The 23,584-nt window shown below is 39.2% G+C and overlaps 1 protein-coding gene across 3 annotated transcripts; it reads left to right on the top strand.

Moving 5' to 3' along the window:
• Positions 1-51: 51 nt before the first annotated feature.
• On the top strand, positions 52-21,828 carry MORF4L1 (mortality factor 4 like 1). Of its 3 annotated transcripts, XM_019751232.2 has the most exons (13): positions 90-262; positions 5,360-5,406; positions 7,018-7,085; positions 9,486-9,602; positions 10,675-10,761; positions 11,568-11,648; positions 15,161-15,186; positions 15,669-15,757; positions 17,248-17,349; positions 18,486-18,574; positions 19,072-19,244; positions 19,521-19,605; positions 21,075-21,828. In XM_019751232.2, exons 1-13 carry the CDS (start codon positions 223-225, stop codon positions 21,157-21,159), a joined length of 1,089 nt encoding a protein of 362 aa, XP_019606791.1. In that variant the 5' UTR covers positions 90-222; the 3' UTR covers positions 21,160-21,828. The 3 variants fall into 3 exon arrangements, with proteins under 3 accessions (XP_019606792.1, XP_019606791.1, XP_074173477.1); XM_019751233.2 differs by lacking the exon at positions 9,486-9,602 and having other exon boundaries at positions 52-262; XM_074317376.1 differs by lacking the exons at positions 90-262; positions 9,486-9,602 and adding an exon at positions 657-887.
• Positions 21,829-23,584: the final 1,756 nt, after the last annotated feature.

Here is a 23,584-nt window from a genome sequence, read left to right as displayed (position 1 = left end):
GCCCCGGGCGGCGCGGCGCAGGGCGCGTGCGCGGTGGGCGGCGGTTGGCAGGCGCGGCTGCGCAGTCGCGGCTCTGTGAGGTGTGCAGGCGCCGGCAAATCGCGCCCGGGATCTAGAGCTGGCGCTGCCCACGGCGTCTGACGCGGAGCTGGGTGGGCTGGAGAGTGGGGGGCGGTAGTGCGAGTGGTGGGAGAAGGAGGAGGCGGCGGCGAATCCCTATAAATGGCGCCGAAGCAGGACCCGAAGCCTAAATTCCAGGAGGGTGAGTCTGGGCCTCGGGAGAGGCACCTAACGGCGGCGGGCGGGCGCGGCGGGGCGGCGGGGCGGCGGCGCCGAGCGCGGCTTTGTGCAGAAGCGCATTGCGGCGCGGCTCTGGGCGCGGCCGGGCGGAGCGCTTTGTGCGGCGGAGGCGCTCGGCGGGCGCCGGCGGAGCCGAGGGGGCGCAGGCGCGGCGGGGCCTCCCTCAGCCCGTGTTGTTTGTGGGCGGCGGCGCCGAGGAAGGAGCGGCGGTGGGAGGGCCGGGCGCCATGGCGGCGCTGAGGCGGCGAGGCGGCGGGGAGGGGCGCGGGCGCGCCGCGGGCGGACAACGGCAGGCGCGCGGGGCCGCCTGGAGCCGGGGCGGGGCGGGCGGGGCGCCGGGCCGGGAGCCGCGCCGCGAAATGGCCGCCGCAAGATGGCCGCCGGCGTCTCCCTGCGCCCCCTCGGCGGGCGGCGGCGGCTTTGTGCTGCCGGAGGCCGCGCTGGGCGCCCGGCGGCCGTGTCGCTCGCCGTGCGGCTGCTCGCGGTGGGGCGAGGCTGTGTTGATAAACCCTGGAGCCCTCGCGTCATCCTCTCGACCCGCAGTTGGCTGAGCAGTGGCGTTTGACCGGCAGTGATGAGGAGGCCGAGTGAGTTTTTGTTAATTGGCTTTTGAGCGACGAGGTTTCGGGCTGACGGCGGAACGTGCCCTCCCGGGGAAGGCAGCCCTTTAATGTCACAGGCAGCGCGTCCGTCAGCGTGTGCTCCCCCGGAGGCGTCGCAGTGACGCTGACATGGAAGCAGGGACCTGGGAGCCAGCAGGGACGCTGTGCCATTTGCCGCGTTGTTGGGGACGCACGAGCTGCTGAGCCGCAGACGTGGCGACGGCCGCAGAGCAGTTTCTCTCGTTGTAGGGATCTTCAGACTTGAATGTGTTTTAGGGTTACGTTTAGACTCATGTGTCCAGAGCCCAAGTAGGGTGTGACTTGATGGATATTTAAGAGGCTTTTAAGGGTATTTTTGATAATGATGGGCTTTTAGTAATTAATACCCGCTTTCTCCAGCCTTGAGAAGCTGTGACTACCTCCTGTGGATGCATTTTTTTACTTGGTGTTTTAGAGCAGGATTCTTACTCTAGTGGGTGTAATTCAGAAGGTTCGGGAACTTGGACGGGAAAATGTTTTTTATTGTCTAACTGAAATTTATTTCAATTAGGAATGTAGGCCCCCCCCCAAAAAAAACAACAACAACCGTGCGGTAGGACTGGGACGATTCCTGTCTCCAGCCGTCTGCCTCAGTCTTAGCAGAATGTTTTCCTATCGCAGCGTTACCGTTGCAGGAGATACATTCAGTGTCATTCGTGCTCCTCATTACTTCAGAATTATGGTAGTTACTGGATCAGTAGCTAAATGTTTACTATGTCAATTGAGTTCACGTAATACAGAAAATGATATTTAAAATGTTTTGCTGACTATTTCAATATAGTTGGTTTCCTGTCATACTCTGTGTTTATGTATTTATAATAACATTCTAGAAAAAAGGCCCATAGGCTTCACCAGACCGTCAAGGGTCGATGATACAAAAAGTTAATCCCTAGTTTAGGACATCAAAGGGGGAAAATCACTGAGGATAGGAATTGTCGGATACATTTCTGGAGGAAGTGCTTTAGTTCTGAAGTAGAGGGATGGTAGGGTGAGGGAATAACAGCAAATGTGAGTCCGTGCGCTGCAATAGCAGTGAATTAGAGAAGAGTGGGAACCAGGGTTCCCTTAGGTTTTTGAAAGCTACCTGAGAGTCTGCCTTTACCATCACTTTACAAATGTGTTTCCTTCTCATGTCAAAGCTGAGTTGTATAATAAGCATTGTTAAGAAATTATCATTATTTATATGACATGTTCAGAGAATATGTTGTAAGGAAAAAGGAATGTTATGTTAGTGCTAACAATTGTAATAAAACACTGCAGAAGAATTGAGATTATGTAATGGCGGAAATATGAGTTATTAGAAGTATGTTTTTCATGATTCCTTTATTTTTTTCCTATGATTCCTTTAAATTCATTTTTCTCATTTAACAATGGTACAACGTACGTTATAGAAGCAATTTTAAAGCACATTTTTTTGCACTTGGTCTTCCACTTGAAATTCTGTTAAAGCATATGGTAAAGAAAACTCGAGCACTTAGCCCATTGTCAGAGCGAAGGCCCTTTGCCTTGTGTCAGGAATTTAGACACTGGCTAACGCTGACCTTTGAGTTCCTAGTAAGCACAAACCAGTGGGCGAATGGGGGATTGGAATCTTAACCTTGAATTTGAGCGCATTGGGCAGAATTACCTTTGTAGTTGGATACTAAAAAGGATTAAGAGTGGAGAAAGGTTTTTTTTTTTTTAAACTTCTAATACAGTGGTTTTCTCTTTCCACAATTACCAGTCTTTCTCTTTACTTCATGAAAATTAGGCAGATGTTGTCCTGGATCGTAACTCTTCAGCCAGCCTTATATTTTCCAACAGAAGATTTAGGGCCGTGTAACTAGAATGGAGGCCAAAGGGCTCAAGCCTCAGTGCATTTGGTGGCGGCAGCCAAAAGGGTGGTGAGGAGGAAGGCCATTTTCAGGGTGCTTTTGAAGTGTTCCTGGGGAGAAACTAAGAGCCACAGATCTGAGCTTTGGTGCTGCTGTTTATTAGCTTAATTACATCCCCACGGTCTCCTTGCTCACAATAGTCAACGGTGGCTCTAGCCCAGCTCTCTCCTGAGCCCCAGATGCCTACGCAAGTGCTTACTAGTTGGCTCCCCTTTGGATGTACTGTAGCCACTGTAACATAATCCAAAATTGATCTGGAACCCCTCTTTCCTCCATTTTCTGTTCCGGTGATGCTCCCACCAGCCTGGAAGTCGTTCTAAACTCTTTGTACTTTTGCTTCGCTGTGCTTTACCTTTTGGTAAGTTGTCCTAATTGCTTTTGGTTCAGGCCTGTTTAGCCCTAGCTGTTGGGAGAAGTCTTTGACTGGCCTCCCTGTTTCCTTCCAGTCTTCGCTTTAAGCTCTGCATAGTCCCTCTAGAACTAGCTACCTCTAGGTCTTCAGGGTGGACCACTGCACAAGAATTATCACATAGAGAAATTTGATGCAAGTAAAGTTACTGGGTCTATTTGGGGAGATTCTAATACAGTTGTCTGGTGAAGCTTGAAAATCTGTAGTTTTAACAAATACATGGTGATGGAAGGAGAATCGACTGGGTGGTGAGCACACAATGTAATATATAGATGATGTAATACAGAATTGTACACTTGAAACCTATGTAATTTTACTATTGTCATTCCAATAAACTTAAAAAAAGGAAAATCTGTAGTTTTAAAAACTGCTCCAAGAGATTCTTGGTCAGATTTGGGAATCCTGTACAGAATAAAGTTCAGATTTTGTAACATGACATGTAAGGCATTCCATGATCTGCGTAACTTTCATTTCTGCTGTTACACGTTTATCCTATGCTCCAGTGATGGTGAACTATTTGTACTTATTGGGTTGGTGCAAAAGTAATTGTGGTCTTTGCAATTTTTTAACCTTTTAAACCGTAATTACTTTTGCACCAACCTAATAGTAATCCAGTAGTGTCACCTTAACATGTTTCCGTGCTTTTGTACCAGTTGTTTCCCTCCACTTGGACCTTTCCCTGTGACCTTTACAGTAGCTTATCAATCACTTTTACTGTTTATGAAGATACTTAAAATATGAAATCCAGGAAATTGCGCAAAGCTATTTGCTCACACATCAGTCCTCCATTAATCCGACAGTATTTAACACAGGCAGGTACCCTAAAGACACTGGGCAAATATGTTGAAAATGAATATAGATTTGCTGTGGGATAACAGTATTTCAGGTTGAAGGTTTGTAAGTTGTGGTTAGTTTTGAAAACTATGTTTTAAAAGCAGTAATTTTTAAAAATGATCAAACCCAAATTGCCCTGTAGTTTCTTTGGAATTGAGCTGCTAGGCTATTTTCATTGAATTTAGAGCTAAGAGCTGACTGTGTTGGAGTACTTCTGTTAACCGTGTGTGGGTCTGTTGAAACCAAGTGGACTGAAAATAATGTGCGAGAAATCTGTTTCTACTCCAATGAAATGTAATCTTGACGTACTGCCAGGAATTGCGTGCTTGATTCATCTGGTGAGCAGGGGTGGCTTCTAGGTCTTACTCCAGTCCCTTCCATTTTATTTAATTTAGTCTTGCGAGTCTTAATGGTAGGTTCGACATAGAGTGTAATAAGTTCCAAACATCAGACTTCTTGTCTATTGCTTTTCAGTTCTCTCTATATACTTTTTAAATTATTTTTTTTCAATTGCAGTTGACATTTAGTATTATTTTACACTAGTTTCAGGTGTACAGCATAGTGGTCAGACACTTACATAAATTATGCAGCGATCCCCAGATTAGTCTAGTACATCCCTGGCACTCGACATAGTTGTTGCAGTGTTATTGATTATATTCTCTACGCCGTACTTTACATCCCCGTGACTGTTTTGTAACCACCAATTAGTATTTCTCAATCCCTGCACCTTTTTCACCCGGCTCCCTAACTTCACTCCCCTCTTGGCTATTGTTTTGTTCTTTGAAGCAGCCCAGTGCCCGGAACATGATTGAACACACTGAAGGCATGAACACGAACTTTTTTGTTGTTGTTAAAGGCCAGCCATTTCTAATGTACATTGAAATTTTACTGTGTAGACCATTTTAATTAGTAAAAGGTTTAGAAGCAGAGATATACTCGTAGGTAGAGCATAAGGTCATAAACTTGGATCACGTTTTAAAACTGGTATTCGCAGATCCACATTTGAAAACGACCAATGCTGCCAGAAGGTAGCTACAGATTTTATTTGCTTAGCAGGTGATAGATGGTTTGATGATTTAAATGATTACCGTTCTGATTGGTTTCTTATTTACACGGATACTAAGTTGTTTTTGTTGTGGGGTACTATTAAAGTTTGATCCGAAGTGCTGCTCCGTGTAGCCTGTCCCCCTTTCCTAATTTTGTGAGGAATGCAGTACTACAGGTGTGATGGCTCCCAGATGTGAATCTTCTTCCATACGAAGAGAAATTACAATTAACCCATTACTGTTTTACTTTTACAGGTGAGCGAGTGCTGTGCTTTCATGGGCCTCTTCTTTATGAAGCAAAGGTATGAAAATCCATTTCCTTTAAGATGTTACCTGAAACTACTGGTTATGTCTGACTTTAATACTTACCTTTTTCATAGGTTGTGAAGTTCCTCATCTTCTCTCTCTGGGCATCTTCCTGCTTGCGTAGTGGGTCAAATAAAGCATCTCTGCCTTGCCCCATTCATCCAGTAGTTGGAAGGAGCATTTGAGGAGAAAGATAGAAGGTTGATTATTCATGGGAGCAAATAGTATTAGGTAGTTAATGACTTGTAAGAAAATAGTGCCACGGTCGATTTTATATGAAGATGTAGTCTGCTGAGTAAGCACTGAGCTAATTATTAATATATTGCATTAAAGGTAAAAGCTAACATTAAAAATGAGTATGTTTTTTATTAGTTGGGTTGTCTGGCAAAGTTTGAATCCTGGGGGGTGGGGGGGGGGTTCCTGTCCTCTGAATCAGTGTTGTGCTCAGGTTATAAAAATTCATTTTACATTTAGCCAAAGATAAATCGGATAATGCATTCCAAAGTCAAAAATGTTTCTAGTATTTTGTTTCTCAACTTTTTTAGGACAAATATTTACGACATGACTATTTTTAACAGTTGTAGTTTTTTCTTAAACCAGAACCACAGTATACAGAACAGCACATTTTGTTAACGGCAATTTCTACATACATTCTCGGTGAATAGTTTGTGTCCATGAAAATAGTCTTAAAATTGTAAAGTGTCAGTGTGATTAAATGACCAGTTTTACTACTTTTTACTTGTTTTAAGGACATAGATATGTGTTTTTAAAGTTCTAAAATGGCTGAATTTGGATTTGTGGAGATGGTCAGAAGCTTCGTACATATATCTTAGTAATAGAAAACTAATACAGTTTATAAGTAAGTTATGAGTCCCATCGATCATTTGTGTCCTTGAATGTTATTTCTGTTGTTATCAACTTCTGGCAAACTACTAAACGGACAGGTTTTTCTCTGGCAGCAAAAACACTCCAGTGAAAAATTTTTAAATGGCGATCGAAATAGCTTAAATTACCTTGGTTCTCTTGGTTTGCCTCTGGGAAGGACTTTTAAATCAAAAAGCAGATGGTCATCACTTGTCAGAGGTAACGGCCTCCTCTGATAATTCATTCGCATTTGTTTCGCTGCTTTTAAGAAAACGTTTTTAATCTGTCACTTTGCTAATTGCTGATAGTCGGCAGCAAAAGTTTATTGCCTTTCATAAGCTGATAACACTATGTTGTAAATATTTTTTTAACTGAATTTGTTTTTGAAATTATAGTTCTGACTAGGTAGACTTTGAGAAAGCACAGGCAGTGTTCATTAGCTTATCTAGCCTCCTGCTTTAAGGTTCAGGGGGACCCCTTGTGCTTAACGTGCTTCAGCTGTGTTGGACTGACTCGAACAAACGGTGACAATTTGGCAATTTTATAACTTAATACTTAGGTAGCCTAAAAGGTTAAATAGTCTTTTAGAGAGTCAGATTTGGGGCGGGGGGCGGGGGGTATTTTGACCACCAAAGAGTTTAAGTGTAGAGAGTGTTTCTGAAAGATTGGGTACTTTAAAATCATCCAGGTAGTCTCTTTCTTTAATAATTCTAAGTGAAATTTTTTTCTTTTTTTAATTTCAGTGTGTAAAGGTTGCCATAAAGGACAAACAAGTGAAATACTTTATACATTACAGTGGTTGGAATAAAAAGTGAGTATTAGATCTTTAGAAGCAATGTTTTATTTATAATATACAAGATAGCTGGTGTCTTAGACTGGCACAAGCGTATGCTTAGTCCTTGTACAGTTTTAATGTTACACATTTTGAAGAAGGATGAACCATATGAGTATGATGAAAATACAATAGAAATTAGGTATGCATCCATTTTATTTTACGTTTTGTGAGGTATTTCTTGTATTCTAATATAATGTCTGATAATCATTAATCAACCACCTGCTTTTTGTTTTGTTTTGTTTTAGTACGTTGTAGGACAGCTTGAGTTTCTTCGCCTTAGCACAAACTCAGTAACTATGTACATTACGTCAAAGAGTTATATTCAAAGCTAGTTGAATTTTTTTGCCTAGAAAAGGGAAAAAGATAAAGACTGCCTGATTTGGAACTGATGACCAATTTATGTTCTAAACTTCGGAAACGTAATTAAACGTTGACAAAGTGATTTCATATGGTTTAATGCAGATACAGGATTTTAATTACAGAACCTAATTTTCCACCCTGAAGAGTTAGACTTTTTTTTTCTTTTTTAAGCAGTGGTGTATTGCTCTGATACCGGGAGTGGGCAGTGGTTATAGGTTGAACACATTCTAGAATATCCAGCTAGTGGAGCTCTTTATCAGTGACAGGTCTTTTATCTTGGGGCCCACAAATACCACATCTAATAATTTACTCATTTTTTGTGCTTGTAATTGAATGGCCTGTAAGTTTTACTATGAGAGGTTTTAAATTACTTTTATTAATGGTGTTTTAGCCCTCAAAGATAGCACTGACAGAAAGTGGAGTGTGTTTTTTTAGAAGTTGTTTTCTAGCAACTTTTAATGCTTTGTGTCACCTGAGCTGTGCTCTGATACCTTGTTCTCCATGTGAGTGGTGTCATCTGATTTGTTGAGTACAGTAGAGATTGCTACGGAAGGAGGTTTTCTCTACGATGTTTACTGGCCCTGTGACTTGGGTCTATTTTCAGACAGTTTCCTACCCATTTGACCAACCCAGTTTTATCTGTTAGAAAAATTTTTCACAAATGCTTTTAGCTGAGAAGAAATACCAGACCCTTTCCTTTTCTTCCATTAGTATAGCTGTAGAAAGGTGGAAATCTAAATGTGTAAAAGCACATTCTGACAATTTGTGATTCCCCCCACAAACTTAATGATTGCTGAAACATTTCTAATAATGATAGGTAGGTAATACTAGTAAGTCAGTACCAGTAGCTGTCAACATAGCTTTTGGGCTTCATGCTTTCATACGTAATAGATGTTTTGTATTAAATTACATGTAGATGTGTGCAGCTTAAAGACTGGGTTTTTAGTGGCATTTGTAGTTTATAAATTGTGAAAATACCAAATTCTTGTATTTGCTCATCTCACTGCTTCAAAATAAATTAATAACGTTTTTCGTTATATTATTGTCCAGTAACACAAGTAAGTAACAGGGTGCGTAGATTTTGTTTTGTTTTTAGCTAATTTTGTATATTCATTACTTACTCCTTGGACAAAGAACTAAGAAAAAAAGGCACTGAATATTAGAGCTCTTTATTAGTATCTATAGATATATTGAGGAATATTAATATATCAAGATGTATTTTTTGTAGTTGACTTAGTATGTAGATAAACATGTAATTTGTAAAGTTTGATCTTTAGTATTTAGAGAAGCCTTAAAATATACTCATTTTGCAAAGGGGAGGAGTTACTCAAATGCCCAGCACGTTAGTTTTATTTTGTGCTGTGTAAGTAGTGCCATGGATCCATGTGACTGAGAATTAGTTACATGCCAGCTACCTTTAGAAAATTTTGGAATTTTTTTATGCTTAGTCTTATATATAAAGATTTCTGAATGTTTGGCTTTCAGTTATTAACCCTAGTGATGTTCCTCAGAGCAGAGACGCCATTTCATTTCCCTGTGATTCAACAAGCTCCTGACATATAAAGGAGACTCTCGGATTGACTTGGTTTTTAGATCCAGATGCTTATTTAGAAGCATTTTATACCAGGGGGAAGGGATTTGCAAGGTTCTAAAATGGAACTTTATTGATAAGTAAGAATCGGCTAGATGCATTTAATTCAGAGAGAATTGGAATAGATATAAGTAGATATATAAATAAAAATAAAATCCTCATTTCGAAAATGGTTTGTAGAATACCTTACTTACAGAAAATTATACTACAAAAGCCCAATCTCCAGATTGGAATTTTCTTAAATGTCAGTAAATATTACTATTTTCAAAAGCACAATAGATGAGATACTTCTAAATTTTCAAAAACCTTATTGAAATTTGTTGACACAGACATTTAAATAATCCATTTGTAAATAAATCTTAAAGCTTAAGCTAAATTCTGCACGTAGTTACTGAGATTACTTTGTACTATGCTGTCTGTATCAGAAGTGCTGTGAGGCCCAGGCGCTCTGAAAACACTTTGAAGACACGTGAGGATATTGTAGCCCTTTTTCCTGTTCCTGAAGGAGCTCCCTCAGTACACCACCCCCTCCTGACCTCTAGGTAAATGCATGTTTTAAAGTTTTCTCTAGGAAGTCATGTTGAGGATTGCTTTTTATTTATTCTCCTTTTGGCTATCTTATATAAGAGGTCAGAGGTGGGAAATCATTAAATAAAAGACTTTGCTTTGAGGATACACCTGATGTGTCACTAAAGGAGCTCCATCAGCAGGAGAAAAGAGTCACTTCGCACGAAAAGTTAAATACGCCCTAAGAATATCTTGGTTTTGTTTTCCCCTTTGGAAATAACCATGTGAAAAATCATGTTTTGAAGGAGCTTTTCTAAGTGCCAGAATGTCTTAGCAATTAGATTAAAAGAGTGGTTGGTTCTACCTTTTGATGTTTAGAAAGCCATCTTTCTGGTTGTGCCTTGGAACTGGGTGTTTTCATGTGTGAGTGAGGAAAGGTTAAGAATGGTGTAGTTTGATAAACCATTGTACTACTTTAATTTACAGTCTTAGCTGAGTCAATCTAAATGGTGTTTGAGTATTATAAACCTCTTAATATGTTTCTGACATACCTTGAGTGTTTATTTTTTATGTTGTCAAACTCTCAGGTATTTTACATGTGTTATGTAGTTTTCACAACAATTCTGTGACATTGGTACCATTATCCCCACTTTACAGGTGATGAAACAGGCACGGAGACTTCTGTGTCTGCTATTACACAGCCAAGTAGCCAATGAGTTTTAATTCTTTAAAAAGTCAGCTTATTGTGGACTCCTGTCCTCGTTGTTTTGAAATTAAAAATTTTAAGGTATCTTTATTCTCTAAGGCTAATTGGTTAGGGACTCTTATGTTAAATGCAATACTCTTATGCTATTTTGAAAAATGATTTGAATAATTTGCTTTAGATTCTGGTAGTTTAGATTTGGAATGCTGCTTTTGAGAATATGAAGGTTCTTTACAGAACAGAGATTTTCATTTTAGTTAAGAATGGCTTTGTAGTCCCAGTTGAGCAAATTCAGAGAAAGCCAAAGTCTTGCCTCTTGGATCTCTAAAATAATAATTGGAGGACAGAGACTGAATAAACATGAAAATGTTTTTGAATGACATTTTAACTTGTCTCTTTTGCAGCTGGGATGAATGGGTCCCAGAAAGCAGAGTGCTCAAGTACGTGGACACCAATCTGCAGAAGCAGCGAGAACTTCAAAAGGCAAATCAGTAAGTTAATTTTGCAATATGAATATAAGGAGAAATGCCTGTAAATTAATTTTTGGAGATGGACTGAACACTAGAAAACCTGTTGGCTGCCTGCCTATAAATGATTCATGGTACTCGTCTGCTGCTGTGTTGTGGTTTTGACTCAGGGAACCAGAGCAGTCTTACGTAGGAAAAGGAAGTAGCATGCACGTTATTTCTTGAGTCCTTCGAGGAAGGTAGAAAGCAGAGCAGGCTGTTACTGGAAATTCTGTAGCTGTAAACTCATTGTTACCTTCTTTTCTCCTGGGCTCTGGAAGGTACACTGGGGAAGGGGGAAACAAAAAAACCAGGAGAAGGGACATCCCCATTATCCTTCATCTCTGAACGCACTTTAAGAAAAAGAACCTTGAAAGACTAGGTGTTCTATTGGGTAATTGTTTTCTTTTCATTTCAAAGCTGAAATATATACCAAGGAAATTGAAATGAAGAAAGTTGAAATAAAACATTTGGGAGTAGTGAGTTCCAAAACAGAAATGGAATTTTCAGTTATATGAGACACGTCTACTGTAGTCACCTTTCCTACATTTATTTTAATTTTGGTAGGCAGAAGAGCACAATCTTAAGCCTTTTAATCCTTTTCTTGAATTGTTTGATTTTTATAAATATGTCATCTAATTGTCCAACTCCTTAAAAACTTTATACCGGAATCACTAGAGGCTTGGAGCCTCAATTTGCATATAAATTTCAAAATGGAATCAAGCTAGCACAATTTATTTTTCTATGTAAGTACTCATTTTATGATGACTTGACTGAAATTATTTTTGAAGGGAGCAGTATGCAGAGGGGAAGATGAGAGGGGCTGCTCCAGGAAAGAAGACGTCTGGTCTGCAACAGAAAAATGTTGAAGTGTAAGAAGCTCTATCTTTAATATTGCATACTGTTTTATAAGTGAGATTCAGACTTGGTACCCATTATTATGTATTAGGGTTTATTGAAAATGGAAACTGCAACATTGTTGTAATTTGAAAAATGCCATTGAGAATTCCATTCTCTGGTGTTGGATTGTTAAAATACATTTGAAGATACGTATTTCTTAATTTTGCCTAGCAGTGTTTTTTTATCCCCGCCCTTTTTATTATGGTAAAATATGCCTAACATAACGTTTACCACTTAACTCATTGTGTATACAATTAGCGGCATCAGGTACATTCATATCCCTATCTTTTAAGTTGTACGTGTAAATACATATGTTTGTGTAATGTGTCTTTTAAAAACAGTATTGAATTATCAGTAGGACACAAGTTTTAAGATTTTGGGGGTAGATTTGCTTTTATAGTAGCGCTAAAGATATATCTTAGTTTAATTCCCCTCTTGAAACCCATGGTAACAAACAATATGTGAGATGTTAAGTTTTCTAGTCCCTGTCCCTCCGAAAGGGAAAACCATCCCTTGTTGTTAAATTTGTGAAGATCTTGGTGTCAAGTCTGTGTGTGCAAGTCATACACAGTCGCACGTTGGTATATGTTTAAAGTTTATGTACTTGAAAGCCAGGGTAGGAATGGTAACTTAGAAAAGAAAAAGAGAATCAAAACTTAAGGAAAGATCACTTTAATTCTCGCCATTTGAATATTTTCATTGAAGAACAGGTAGTTTTAATGAGTGGTTATATGCTTCTTGTTAAAGGATCAAAAGTAACACGCTTTAAACTATGATTTAGTATTTTTTTCCTTGAAATTGCATTCTATTGCTTTTAGAGTTACTGGTCCGATTTTACTACTTAAAAGTTAGGTGTTAGTAATGACGGCAATGATGCACTTTGAAATATTTGAAGTTTTACCTTTTGTAGTAAAAACATAATTAGTTGATTTGGCAAGGAGTAGGTGTGTTGCCACTTGAGGTTGGCTCATAGCTTTTGTTGTAAGTGGGCACGGCACGCATTTCCATGATCTGGTTCTTTGGAAGACTGCTGTGTAGTAGTAGTCATTAGGACTTCATAACATTCAAGTCCCGGAACCTGGGTAGAAAACAGTGGATTTTCATCAATAAAATAAAATTTGGTCTATTGCTAAGTCATTATTATCACTGTGCTAAAAGTTGGTATAGAAATTTAATCTAGGTAGTAGGCCTGAAATTATTTGTATTTGAATGTAAGGTGTTGCACAGTTTTGATTACAAAAATAGTAGCTGAACAAGCCTGTGAAGTAAAACTCAGATTCTCCATCCTTGCGCAGTGGGGGGGGGGGGGGCTCTTCAAAGTAATTGGCTCCTGAGTCTTTTTCAGGATTGTGAGTGTTAGGCCCAGGCCCTCCTTTTCACAACATAGACGAGACTGTTCAAACTCACCTTGTATGTTTCCTGCTCCCAGACATGTAACCACATATTAATTATTCCAGGAGCCGCTGTTTTAGTTGAAAAAGGGTGTTTTGATGAGACCTAATCTGAGAGCTTCAAAGGTGTCATATAATTTTAAGAACTGCTTAATCCTTTCATTTTGATAGGTTTTGATACAGTTTTTAAGTCCTGTTTTACCCTACTCCATCTTTAGTGTTTGATAATTGGTCTGTAGCTTTCTCTGAATATGTATAAATGCTACTGGTTAGAAAATACAGTTGACTTCAAACAACATGGTTTGCACTGCGGGGTCCACCTGTATGCGGGTTTTTTTTACAATAAATACATCCCCAGGTTTTGCATCTTTGGATTCAACCAACTGCGGGTCAGAAACAGTATTTTCACTTCACAGTTGGGAATGTGGATGCGGAAAGCAGGCTGTCTGCACACTTCCATGCCGCATTACATGAGGGACTTGAGCGTTTGAATTTTGGTCCATATGAGGGGTCCTGGAAGCAGCCCTACTCGCACACTGAGAGACGGCTGTAGTGAAGTTTTGGGGAGTCAGAACTTACATGGATTTTCCACTGTGCTCAGGAGTTGGTTCCTCCCCCCGTCCCATTGTTCAGGGGTCACCTGTATTCTAAAAACCTGAATTTACTTGTACTTTGTTGATATTTAGGTCCTTAAGCTTGGGCGCTTATTCTTTCTAAACTAATAGTGATGAATACATGTGAATTTTGTTAGCACTTCGGCGTCAGAGGCGGTTCTTTGGCTGTTAATTATTTAGAGGAAAGACTTTTGTTAAGAATGACTTAGGACTGAGGCTATTCTTTAAAGTAAATTGAATCTAAGAGCTGACTTCTTGACTTACATACTGTTTAGTCACAGGGCTTAAAAATAGGAATAAAACAGGACAGTGGTTTATCGTAGGACTTCTGTTGTGCAGTTTGAGAAACTAGTTTGTATGTTTAATTAATACAAGCAAGAAGGCTGAAGCAAGAATGTCCAGGAGTCCTTACTACCGGGATTCATTGAAGTACCGTTTAGATTTTTTCTTCAGAGTTGGATCAGTTGTCAATATTTTTTCTTTAATTTTTATGGTAAGGGATGAGTGTAAAGATGCTTGGTTTCTCTTGGTCTTCATGTGATTTTGACATGTACAAGTGAAAGTTCATGGTTTACTCTGACCCAGAAATAGCGTCTAGAAAATATTTGTGTTACAGAAGTTAACCATAGAGAGTAGAGAAAACCTTGTACTTGCAGATGGCCAGATTTTTTGTGTTTCTAATCAGACAGAAGCTGAGTTGTAAAATGAATCCCAAACTAAATTAAATGAATACAGTTAATAACATTTACAAATATGATTTAAAACTATACAAAAGTAAGAATATTCAGGTGCTCTGGTATGGTCCCACCAGAAGTGATCCAAAATCATAGCCTTTGCAAACTTTTTTTTTGTATTCTTGAAATAATTACGAAGAAAATCAAAATTAATAATTTACTGTGTGACAGTCAGATGTGAGCTACTATTAGAGATGATAACCAAGAGGAAGACGACATTAGCTTTGTTCTGCATGTGGGAGAGTATATAGAGTATTTGGTGTGGAAAAGGAGGGAACACAGCTTATGAGAAAAAAGTTACGAGAAAAACTTTATTAAGTGAAACAGTTTGGAACAATGAGAGAGGAGTAACAGATTAGTATTAAAACAAATCTAAAATCAGATTATGCTAGTACAAAAGTAATCGGGGAAAGTATTTTAATGATTGCAGCTTTATTTTTGGTGGAACTAATACAATACTTTATAAACTCTGTATTTATAGCTTAATGCTATAAAACTTACAAATTAATAATATAACCCTGGAAGGAAGTCCCCCGATATGTTCTTGGTTTATTTTTCTGTTTAAAGTAACTTAGCCAGCCATTAATAAAAATCCTTGTGTCTGAACAGGAAACTATGTTCATTCCCTGATCTTACTCAAGGCCATATTTCTCTATGAACTTAACCTGGTAAAAGGGATTTGAAACAGAGGTAGTTTTACTAGCCACAATTACTTACCTTTGTTTTTCTTCTCCCCTCCTTTCAGGAAAACAAAGAAGAACAAACAGAAAAGTAAGGATATTTTGTTAAAATTATTTTACCTTTATAATATTTTGAGTTTTGAATTGACTTAAAATTGAAGTTATGGCTTTTTTTAGAGTAAGGTTATCATATTTATCGATGGTCTGAAATATGAATCGCAGTGTTATTATAGAGTTAGGTACATAGTAATAGAAACCTAACTCTGATACTCTTTTCACCGTGGAGAGACCTGTAAGCATTTACTATTTTCATGTTTTTTTATACTTGATGCCTAACCCTGAAAGTAAATTTTAAATATGTAAGATGGCAGTAGTAAATTTTGTCTTATACTAAATGTTTGGTAGAGTTGTTCATAAAAGTTATATTTTTAGTGAGAATGTTATTCCTTAATGTAGATTACGGTAACACCAGTGTTACGGAAAAATGAAGAGGGTGTGTCATGAGACTTGCTTTCCTTAAGAGTGTCTCATTTACTAAGCTAAAAATCTCTCCTCACCCTTACATTTTCATAGCACCCGGAAATGGAGATGGTGGCAGTACCAGTGAGACACCTCAGCCACCTCGCAAGAAAAGAGCCCGAGTAGATCCTACTGTTGAAAATGTGAGTTTTTCCCTAAGTTTATGATAGAATTTTTATCTCAGTCATGTTACAACACAATAAAATAGTCATAGAACTTTGAGTCTCAAAAGCATTGCTAACGGTTAACTAGTGAAATGAAAACATTCTCCTTTCTATATAAAAAGTATATATTTGTATGTAATTTTTTTCACTTGTGACTCTGGGTGTGTCCTGCTAGACGCGCCGCCCCACTTACCATCAGATGTTTGTAAGCTCTGTGGTCATGACGGGAGCAAATGTTTCTTTGATGCTGGACTGTGCACCAGCTGCTCAAGTAACGTCTTTTTGTTCAGCGTCAGTTTGTTGTGTTATTGATGAGCTGCCGTAGGAACTTAGTTCTTGTTTATCCCAATTAGTCAAGTTGGTTTGATTATATGTTGCTTAAAGTCAGAACCTATTGACTTTGTGGACTTCCTGTGTAGACTTCTAGGTCACATTAAATGGCTTAGGACATCTTAGTATGTCCCAAGATGACTTAATAAACCCGTACAAAATTCCTCGAAAACCTGTTAATTCCACGTATGTGTGTGGGGGTTATAACAACTTTGAATTTGTATTAAGTGATAAACAGTCCTATTTCTAATTTATTACACTTATAACTTCCAAAATTATGAATTTGAAAACGGTAATTTTAACTGACATATTTTATATTTCTGAAGCTGAGGTTATAAAGCAGTGGTATACTTATAAAGTGTTATGTTCTGAAAATCAGGTACCTTTGGGCAGTTATTTAAGACTTCATTAGAAGTCACTACTTTTTTCTTTTTTTTTTTTTTAAGATTTTATTGGGGAAGGGGAACAGGACTTTATTGGGGAACAGTGTATATACTTCCAGGACTTTTTTCCATGTCAAGTTGTTGTCCTTTCAATCTTAGTTGTGGAGGGCACAGCTCAGCTCCAGGCCGTTGCTAGTTGCAGGAGGCACAGCCCACCATCCCTTGTGGGACTCGAGGAATTGAACTGACAACCTTGTGGTTGAGAGCCCACTGGCCCATGTGGGAATCGAACCGGCAGCCTTCAGAGTTAGGAGCATGGAGCTCTAACCGCCTGAGCCACCAGGCTGTCCCTAGAAGTCACTACTTTTTAATTTTATGTAAGATAGTTGTATTTGGGATAGTTATTGGATATCAACAATAAATATGCGAATACTAAAAGTGTACAGCAATTGAACGCTAAAAAAGTGTTCATTTACAGAACAAAAGGAAATTTGCTAAACAATTTTTGCTTTTTCCACATGAAAAACACTGAATAGACCAATTTTCTATTAAGATAAAACTCTTCCCTCCCAGCAGCTAGCTTTGTGTACGGTCTTTGCATTTATGATTTTTAAAACGACAGTTTGGCAGCTCGTATGAGTACTTCAAAGAATTTATACCCAGTGCCTCTGAAGGACAAGAAAAGCCTTGGTTTTTAGAGCTGCTATTCAGCAAGAAAAGACAGATTTTTCAGATACCTTTTATTTTTCCATTTAGGAGGAGACATTCATGAACAGAGTTGAAGTTAAAGTGAAGATTCCTGAAGAACTAAAACCATGGCTTGTTGATGACTGGGACTTAATCACTCGGCAGAAACAGGTAACTTGAAAGCTACACAGATTGTATATGTGTGTGTTTTTCTAGTCAGAAAAATTTTTTTTAAGGAAAATGTTGTGTAGACTAGAATATTAGAGGTGACTGATGAATACCTTCAGCGACTACACAGTTTGGTCATCACAGGGAACGACGTGGAGAAGAATGAAACAAAGTGCGTATATAAGTCTGCAACTTTATAGTAGAGAAAAAAGGTGGAGAGAACTCATTTTTGGAGGTATCTAGAGCAGGAATCATTACTCTGAAAATTGATAGAGAAGCATGTTTCCTCTCTTACTGTCGTTGAAAGTGGGACATCCTCACAGAATGTCCCTGCTAATGGAGTGTAACAGGAAGCACCCAGTGTCACCTGCAAGGCATTTGTGGCTCCAACAGAACTGGAGGCCGGTCCCGCTGCTGGTCTCATTACTGGTGCACAGGAAATGGGGACATTGTGAGGTACCTGGTGCACAGGAAATTGGGACATGGTGAGGTACCTGTGCACACCCCGTGGGCACAGGCATCAAAAGCCAGGATGAGCAACTGTCGGACAGATGAATCTGTTTCTTACAACACCTGGCGCGGGTGGGGGCGGGGCGAGGAGGGACTGCCTGAGGTCACGAGCCTGGCGGCATCAGACGTGCACATGTGCACTTGTTTGATTCGGGTCTAGAGCTAAACTGCTAGGTCGGAAACCTGGGCTCTCCCAGTGACCATCTGAGTTGGGACTAGTCAGTCAGCCTTTGTGTTTGTTTTAGTCTCCACATTGAGTGGGGTAAGGGCCCCCACCTCCTAGCTAATGCGAAGATGAGAAGAGCATGTAAGGGCTGCGGCACGTACTGCGCGTACAGTGAGTGAGTGAGACCCCGGAGGCCGTTTGTGCGGCCTGTTCCCTGCGCAGTGGTGCTTAGGTGTGTCTAGTAGGTCGCAGGCTGCGTGTGGCGCGTGCTGTCCGACAGCAGTCGCCAGCCACATTGGCCTGTGTACTGGAAAGTAAGTACAACGACATTTCTACCCCTTGGCCACATTAGCCATGTTTCAGGCCTCTTCCCGTTTCGTGTCATTGCGGTAAAGCTTTCCCAGTGTAATTTTTCCTTAAAAAGAAGAATTAATAGTATTAAAGTGTATTTTTGTTTTTATAGCTCTTTTATCTTCCTGCCAAGAAGAATGTGGATTCCATTCTGGAGGATTATGCAAATTACAAGAAATCTCGAGGAAACACAGATAACAAGTAAGAATATACACATCTTGGATGTATACTCAGACATGTTTCTTTCAAATATTTCTTATTTCCAAATACGTTATTTAAACATATACTTAACTTTCAAACAGTACCATCAACAGCTAGCAAGATAGAATTTCATTGGCTTGTCACAGGGGTTTGGCTGGCAAACTTTTTCTTACAGGGCCAGATAGTAAATACTTTAGGTAAAATTGAAGTTATGTGTAAGTACATATATAATCCTTTAAAATACAATTATTTTAAAATGTAAAAACTATTCTTAGCCTGAGATTTGTAGTCTGCTCACTACTGGTTTATTTTTGAAGTTGATTTCTTTGCTCTTGTTAAATCCTTTAAAATCTGTTCAGTAAAAATTCATCCTCTTTACTTGTTAGTTCAACCTTTAACTTAATTCCTTACCCTCACATTGGGTGAATTAATTAATCCCTGTGTCTCAGTTCTTTTCAGTGACTTGTATTCAAAGTAAGTGTTGTGCTCGTTTTCAGGGAGTACGCAGTGAACGAGGTGGTGGCGGGGATAAAGGAATACTTCAACGTGATGCTGGGCACTCAGCTGCTCTACAAATTCGAGAGACCGCAGTACGCGGAGATCCTCGCAGACCACCCTGACGCCCCCATGTCCCAGGTGTATGGGGCACCACACCTGCTGAGATTATTCGGTAACGTGCCGTTCGGAGAATAGCATTGTACTTGTTTTCCTTTGTGTCTCCTCAGTTGGCATGAAGGAGTAACATAAAATAACGTTCTAAGCACGATTCTATGCCAGTATGAACTTTTATCTGAAATGATAAATATCAAATTTGTTTTAAAGTCAAGAGTTTCTAAAATTGTGTCTTTTAAAGGAATAGGTGATGGTTTCATTTCCTCACATAATTAAAATATGCTCACAGTGCTACCTTGGATGTAACTTTGACTAAATTCTTTTATTTAAATAGTACGAATTGGAGCGATGTTGGCCTATACCCCTTTGGATGAGAAGAGCCTTGCTTTGTTACTGAATTATCTTCATGATTTCCTAAAGTAAGTCTAAGGGTGTACTTGAAATTCAAAAATATGAATTTAGTGCAGTATACTCAAAGCTACTCTGATAGATTGACACTTAACAGATATTCAAGTATAATAAAACCAAAGTAAACAATGGTATCAGTACAGGAGTAGATGGCGTTAATGGAACAACGTAAGTGCAAACGTACGGGAATAATCACATGCTACTGGCATATCAGCACGAGGGGAAACGGAGTCCCTTAGTAGGTGGTGATGGGAACAACTGGCTGGTCTTCGGAAGGAAGCACAGTTAGATCCACTCTACTGTCACGCGTGTAACACAAGAACTGATGGATAAATTTGAGTATACAATTAAAATTCTGTGTGATAAGTAGATGCTCTTCAAGATGAAGGGAACATACGTTGCACATCTGACAAAAGGCTGGTATCTTTCATACACAGAGAAGAGTTCTTAGTAAGAAAAAGATGAACTAACCAGTGAAGGACATTGGAAGCTCAAAGAAATGGAAGTACAAAAAAAGTGTGGAACATGACGATAATTAAAATATCTCTTGTCAGAGTGGCTAAGAGTAAAGAGATTGAAGAAATGGGCGGAGAGGCTATCCTGGTTTATTCAGGTTTTTGTAGGGCCTTTTAGCAATGCGTGTTGTAACATTTCACATGTGCTCACCCTTTGACCAGAAAGTTACACTTCTGGGAACTTACCCTATAGAAATACTTAAATGCACAAAGGTCTTCAAGCAACTTGCAGTGGAGAGTACGGTGTCATCCCTCCTGTTTGTCGAGAAACAGTTTCAATCTTTAGAAAAGATCTGGAGAAGTATGGCTCATACCTAACAGTGGGTGATTTCTTGGGTGTAGCGTTGGGAGGAAAGGTGGGAGTTTTTCATTTCTACTCGATGCATTTTTGTATTTGAATTTTCTTAAAATGACATCGTATATTTTATAATAAAGAGTTAAAAACTGAAACATGAGCTCAGGTATCTAAACAGCTCTGTCTTCACTCTACCAATGATAAATATCCTCTTTACCTCCATTTCCTTATAAAATGAAAGTGCCCTACTACTTGACATTTCAGGTCACTTTGACTTTTATGGTGTTCATTTCAAGTTAAACTGGACATTTACTTGTCAGTTTGAATATATTTAACGAGTTTCAAAGAGCTACAGAAAACATCTAGATGTCACCCTTTTAGGATAATACCACTTGTTTCTTAAAAGATAGTCCGAGCTCTCAAGTTGGTGTTCTGATAGCTGCTTTGCTGTTTCGAAATAAGGGGAGTAACTCTGGATTTCATTCCTTTATGTGTTGTTGTCTGGTATAGAACCCTGTTGTCTGAGTTGTAATTATATGGTTTTACGGTGAGGTTGTGATGAGTATATTTTAAAGTGTTTTGTGTGGCTTCTGTATATGGTAAGTGAGAAGTGATTTGGATCGAGTTAACGATTCTTTTTCATTTGTAATGAATAACATTTTCTTCTTAGATACCTGGCGAAGAATTCTGCAACTTTGTTCAGTGCCAGCGACTACGAAGTGGCCCCTCCTGAGTACCACCGGAAAGCTGTGTGAGGCGCTTACTTACCCTTGTGTTTGGATCTCTGTAAACATTCTGTTCTTAGTCCTTCTCTTGTACAAATGCTGTACTTTGAAAATGTTTGTGTATAACAGAATTGATGTTTGTTTTCTGTTTGATTTTAAACAGAGAAAATAAAAGGGGTCACAGCTCCTTTTTTCTTTTCTTTTTTTTTTTTTTTTTTTCCTTCATTTCAAAGTTGCTGCCAGTGTATTCAGTGATGGACATCGGAGAGACGTACTGTAGAATGTTCTATCGCCTAGTTGACAAAGCTGCTTTTGAATGCTGGTGGTTCTATTCCTTTGACACTACGCACTTTTATAATACGTGTTACTGCTATATGACAAAATGCTCTGATTCCTAGTGCCAAAGGTTCAATTCAGTGTATATAACTGAACACACATCCATTTTGTGCTTTTTTTTTTTAATGGTGCTTAAAGTAGAGAGCCCATCCTTTGCAAGTCATCCACGTTGTTCCTTAGGCATTTTATCTCTGCTCAGATTGTTGAAGAGTGGTGGCTTGTTTCATGGTTTTTGTATTTGTGTCTAATGCACGTTTTAACATGATAGACGCAACGCATTGTGTAGCTACAGTTTTCTGGAAAAGTCAATCTTTTAGGAATTGTTTTTCAGATCTTCAATAAATTTTTTCTTTAAATTTCAAAGATCAGTGTGCTTGTGTGGATGCATTATAAATTAAAGCCTTTGTATATTGTGTGTTCCTTCTTGGATTTAGACTGGATTTTCAGGTGGGTGTGTAATTTTTTGTCTGGCCTTTATGGACCTAGAAGCTTGGCTTCAGTACCTACCTCTAATACACAGCAGCTTTGGCAGTTTGCTCTCTTGAGTTCTGGCTAAGAAGTTTGAGGTTCATATAGCTATTACTCTATTTTTCTTAAGCTGTTAATTTTGAACATTAAGGGAATTTTTGCCTGTGTGACAGCTTGCTTTCTGTTAAGAATTGTTTGTTAGAGGTGTCGATCAACATTCACAGTGCCTAAATTTAGGATTTTTCTTAACTATTCACTAAGATCCCCCGGCCCCTCCATTTAAATATAGCATCGGAATAGAACATGGATGGCTAAGCAGTTATAATTGGAGGTATAACTGACACACAGGTATTTCCGGTGTACAACATAATCATTTGATATTTGTATATATCACAAAATGATCCCCACAGTAAATCTGGTTAACACCCATCACCCTAATAGTGAATTACAAATTTTTAAAACCATTTTGTTTTAATCGTTTTTTTAAAAAAACTAGGTGTTGATTTCTAAGTGTTTGCACTTCCCAATAGTTATCAAACTAACCAGTGCAGTTTGAGTCACAGCGTGTTTGAGACTCTCCGTTAGCTGCCTCATGGGCTGTGGTCTAGAATTTTTCATCTGAAGTTTATTCCTGAACTAGTGATTCAACCAAAATAAAGGAATGGACTTTCAGGACGGGAAGATGCATGGCGGTGAGGAGGCTGCATTTAAATTGGCTTCTTGCCTCCATCTTGTTTCTTCGTTACCACTTCAGTCATAGGTTCAGGGCAGTTTGGCAGTTTAGAAATACTATATAATTGTTTGTTAGTTTTATTGAGGTATAATTGACATACAGAATGTTCTAGGTATACAGCAGAATGATTTGCTATTAGGCAGTTTTTTTAAGTTAACTATTTCCAAATCGGTAAAATGGCAAACTAACGCCTTAGTAGAACTTGATGTACGTGTGTGTGGAGAAATAGAGATTGTCGTCGTAGGCTCTAGTTTTGTTAGTAGGGGTAGGATATACTTGTGAAATAGTTTGTTCTTGAGCTTTGACGCCTCTGTGGATTTGTGTATCAGTGTATTGGTACCTTGTTTACATATTAGGCACTTACAATTTTGTCCTGTTTAATCAGTTGTGATAGTTCAAAGGTTTTTAAACTTTCCTCCAAGTTGAGAAACTTTGCTCCTGCTTATCCCTTTCCCTCCTTTTTTGGCTTTTGCTGAATGTGCTTTTGTGCAGCCCTGTAACTGCCGTCTTTCTTACAGGCATTTGATACGGAAGTCAGGGTTACATAGGTTAGGGTACTTGCCCGTGGTCATTTAGCTAAACACACAACTAAACACCCATTCCCCAGCACACAGACATCCATCCGTTTTCAGTGACTGAGTCTTATCAATTCTTAAATATGTTCTGCCTTTCTCATCTGCCTTTTGTGTCTGTCATGATGTGTGTAGTGTTCTAGTTTTCACATTTCCCTGCCCCCACCCCCACATTCATCTATTTTCCCACTGCCAGCAGCATTTATTTAAAACAATCATACCGCTTCCCTCCTTAAAACTATTGGTTTCCTGTTTGATAGTGTTTGAATTAAGGAAGTGAAGTTAGGTTAAGGTCCAGACTCTTAAGTAACAGGCTTTTCCTGTGTTCACTTTACCGTGCTGTGTT

The sequence above is a fragment of the Rhinolophus sinicus genome, linkage group LG13 (assembly GCF_036562045.2).
Source record: "Rhinolophus sinicus isolate RSC01 linkage group LG13, ASM3656204v1, whole genome shotgun sequence".
Taxonomy (NCBI): Eukaryota; Metazoa; Chordata; class Mammalia; order Chiroptera; family Rhinolophidae; genus Rhinolophus; species Rhinolophus sinicus.
The sequence above is the reverse complement of the archived record's forward strand: the minus strand, read 5'-3'. Positions and strand labels throughout refer to the sequence as shown.

Excerpts from the sequence above, each read along its gene's own strand:
- MORF4L1 (XM_019751232.2), top strand. The coding sequence starts at position 223 with ATGGCGCCGAAGCAGGACCCGAAGCCTAAATTCCAGGAGG. Across the intron at positions 7,086-9,485 it reads TACAGTGGTTGGAATAAAAA|AAGTGCTGTGAGGCCCAGGC; the intron begins GTGAGTATTAGA and ends TGTCTGTATCAG. Across the intron at positions 9,603-10,674 it reads CACCCCCTCCTGACCTCTAG|CTGGGATGAATGGGTCCCAG; the intron begins GTAAATGCATGT and ends TCTCTTTTGCAG.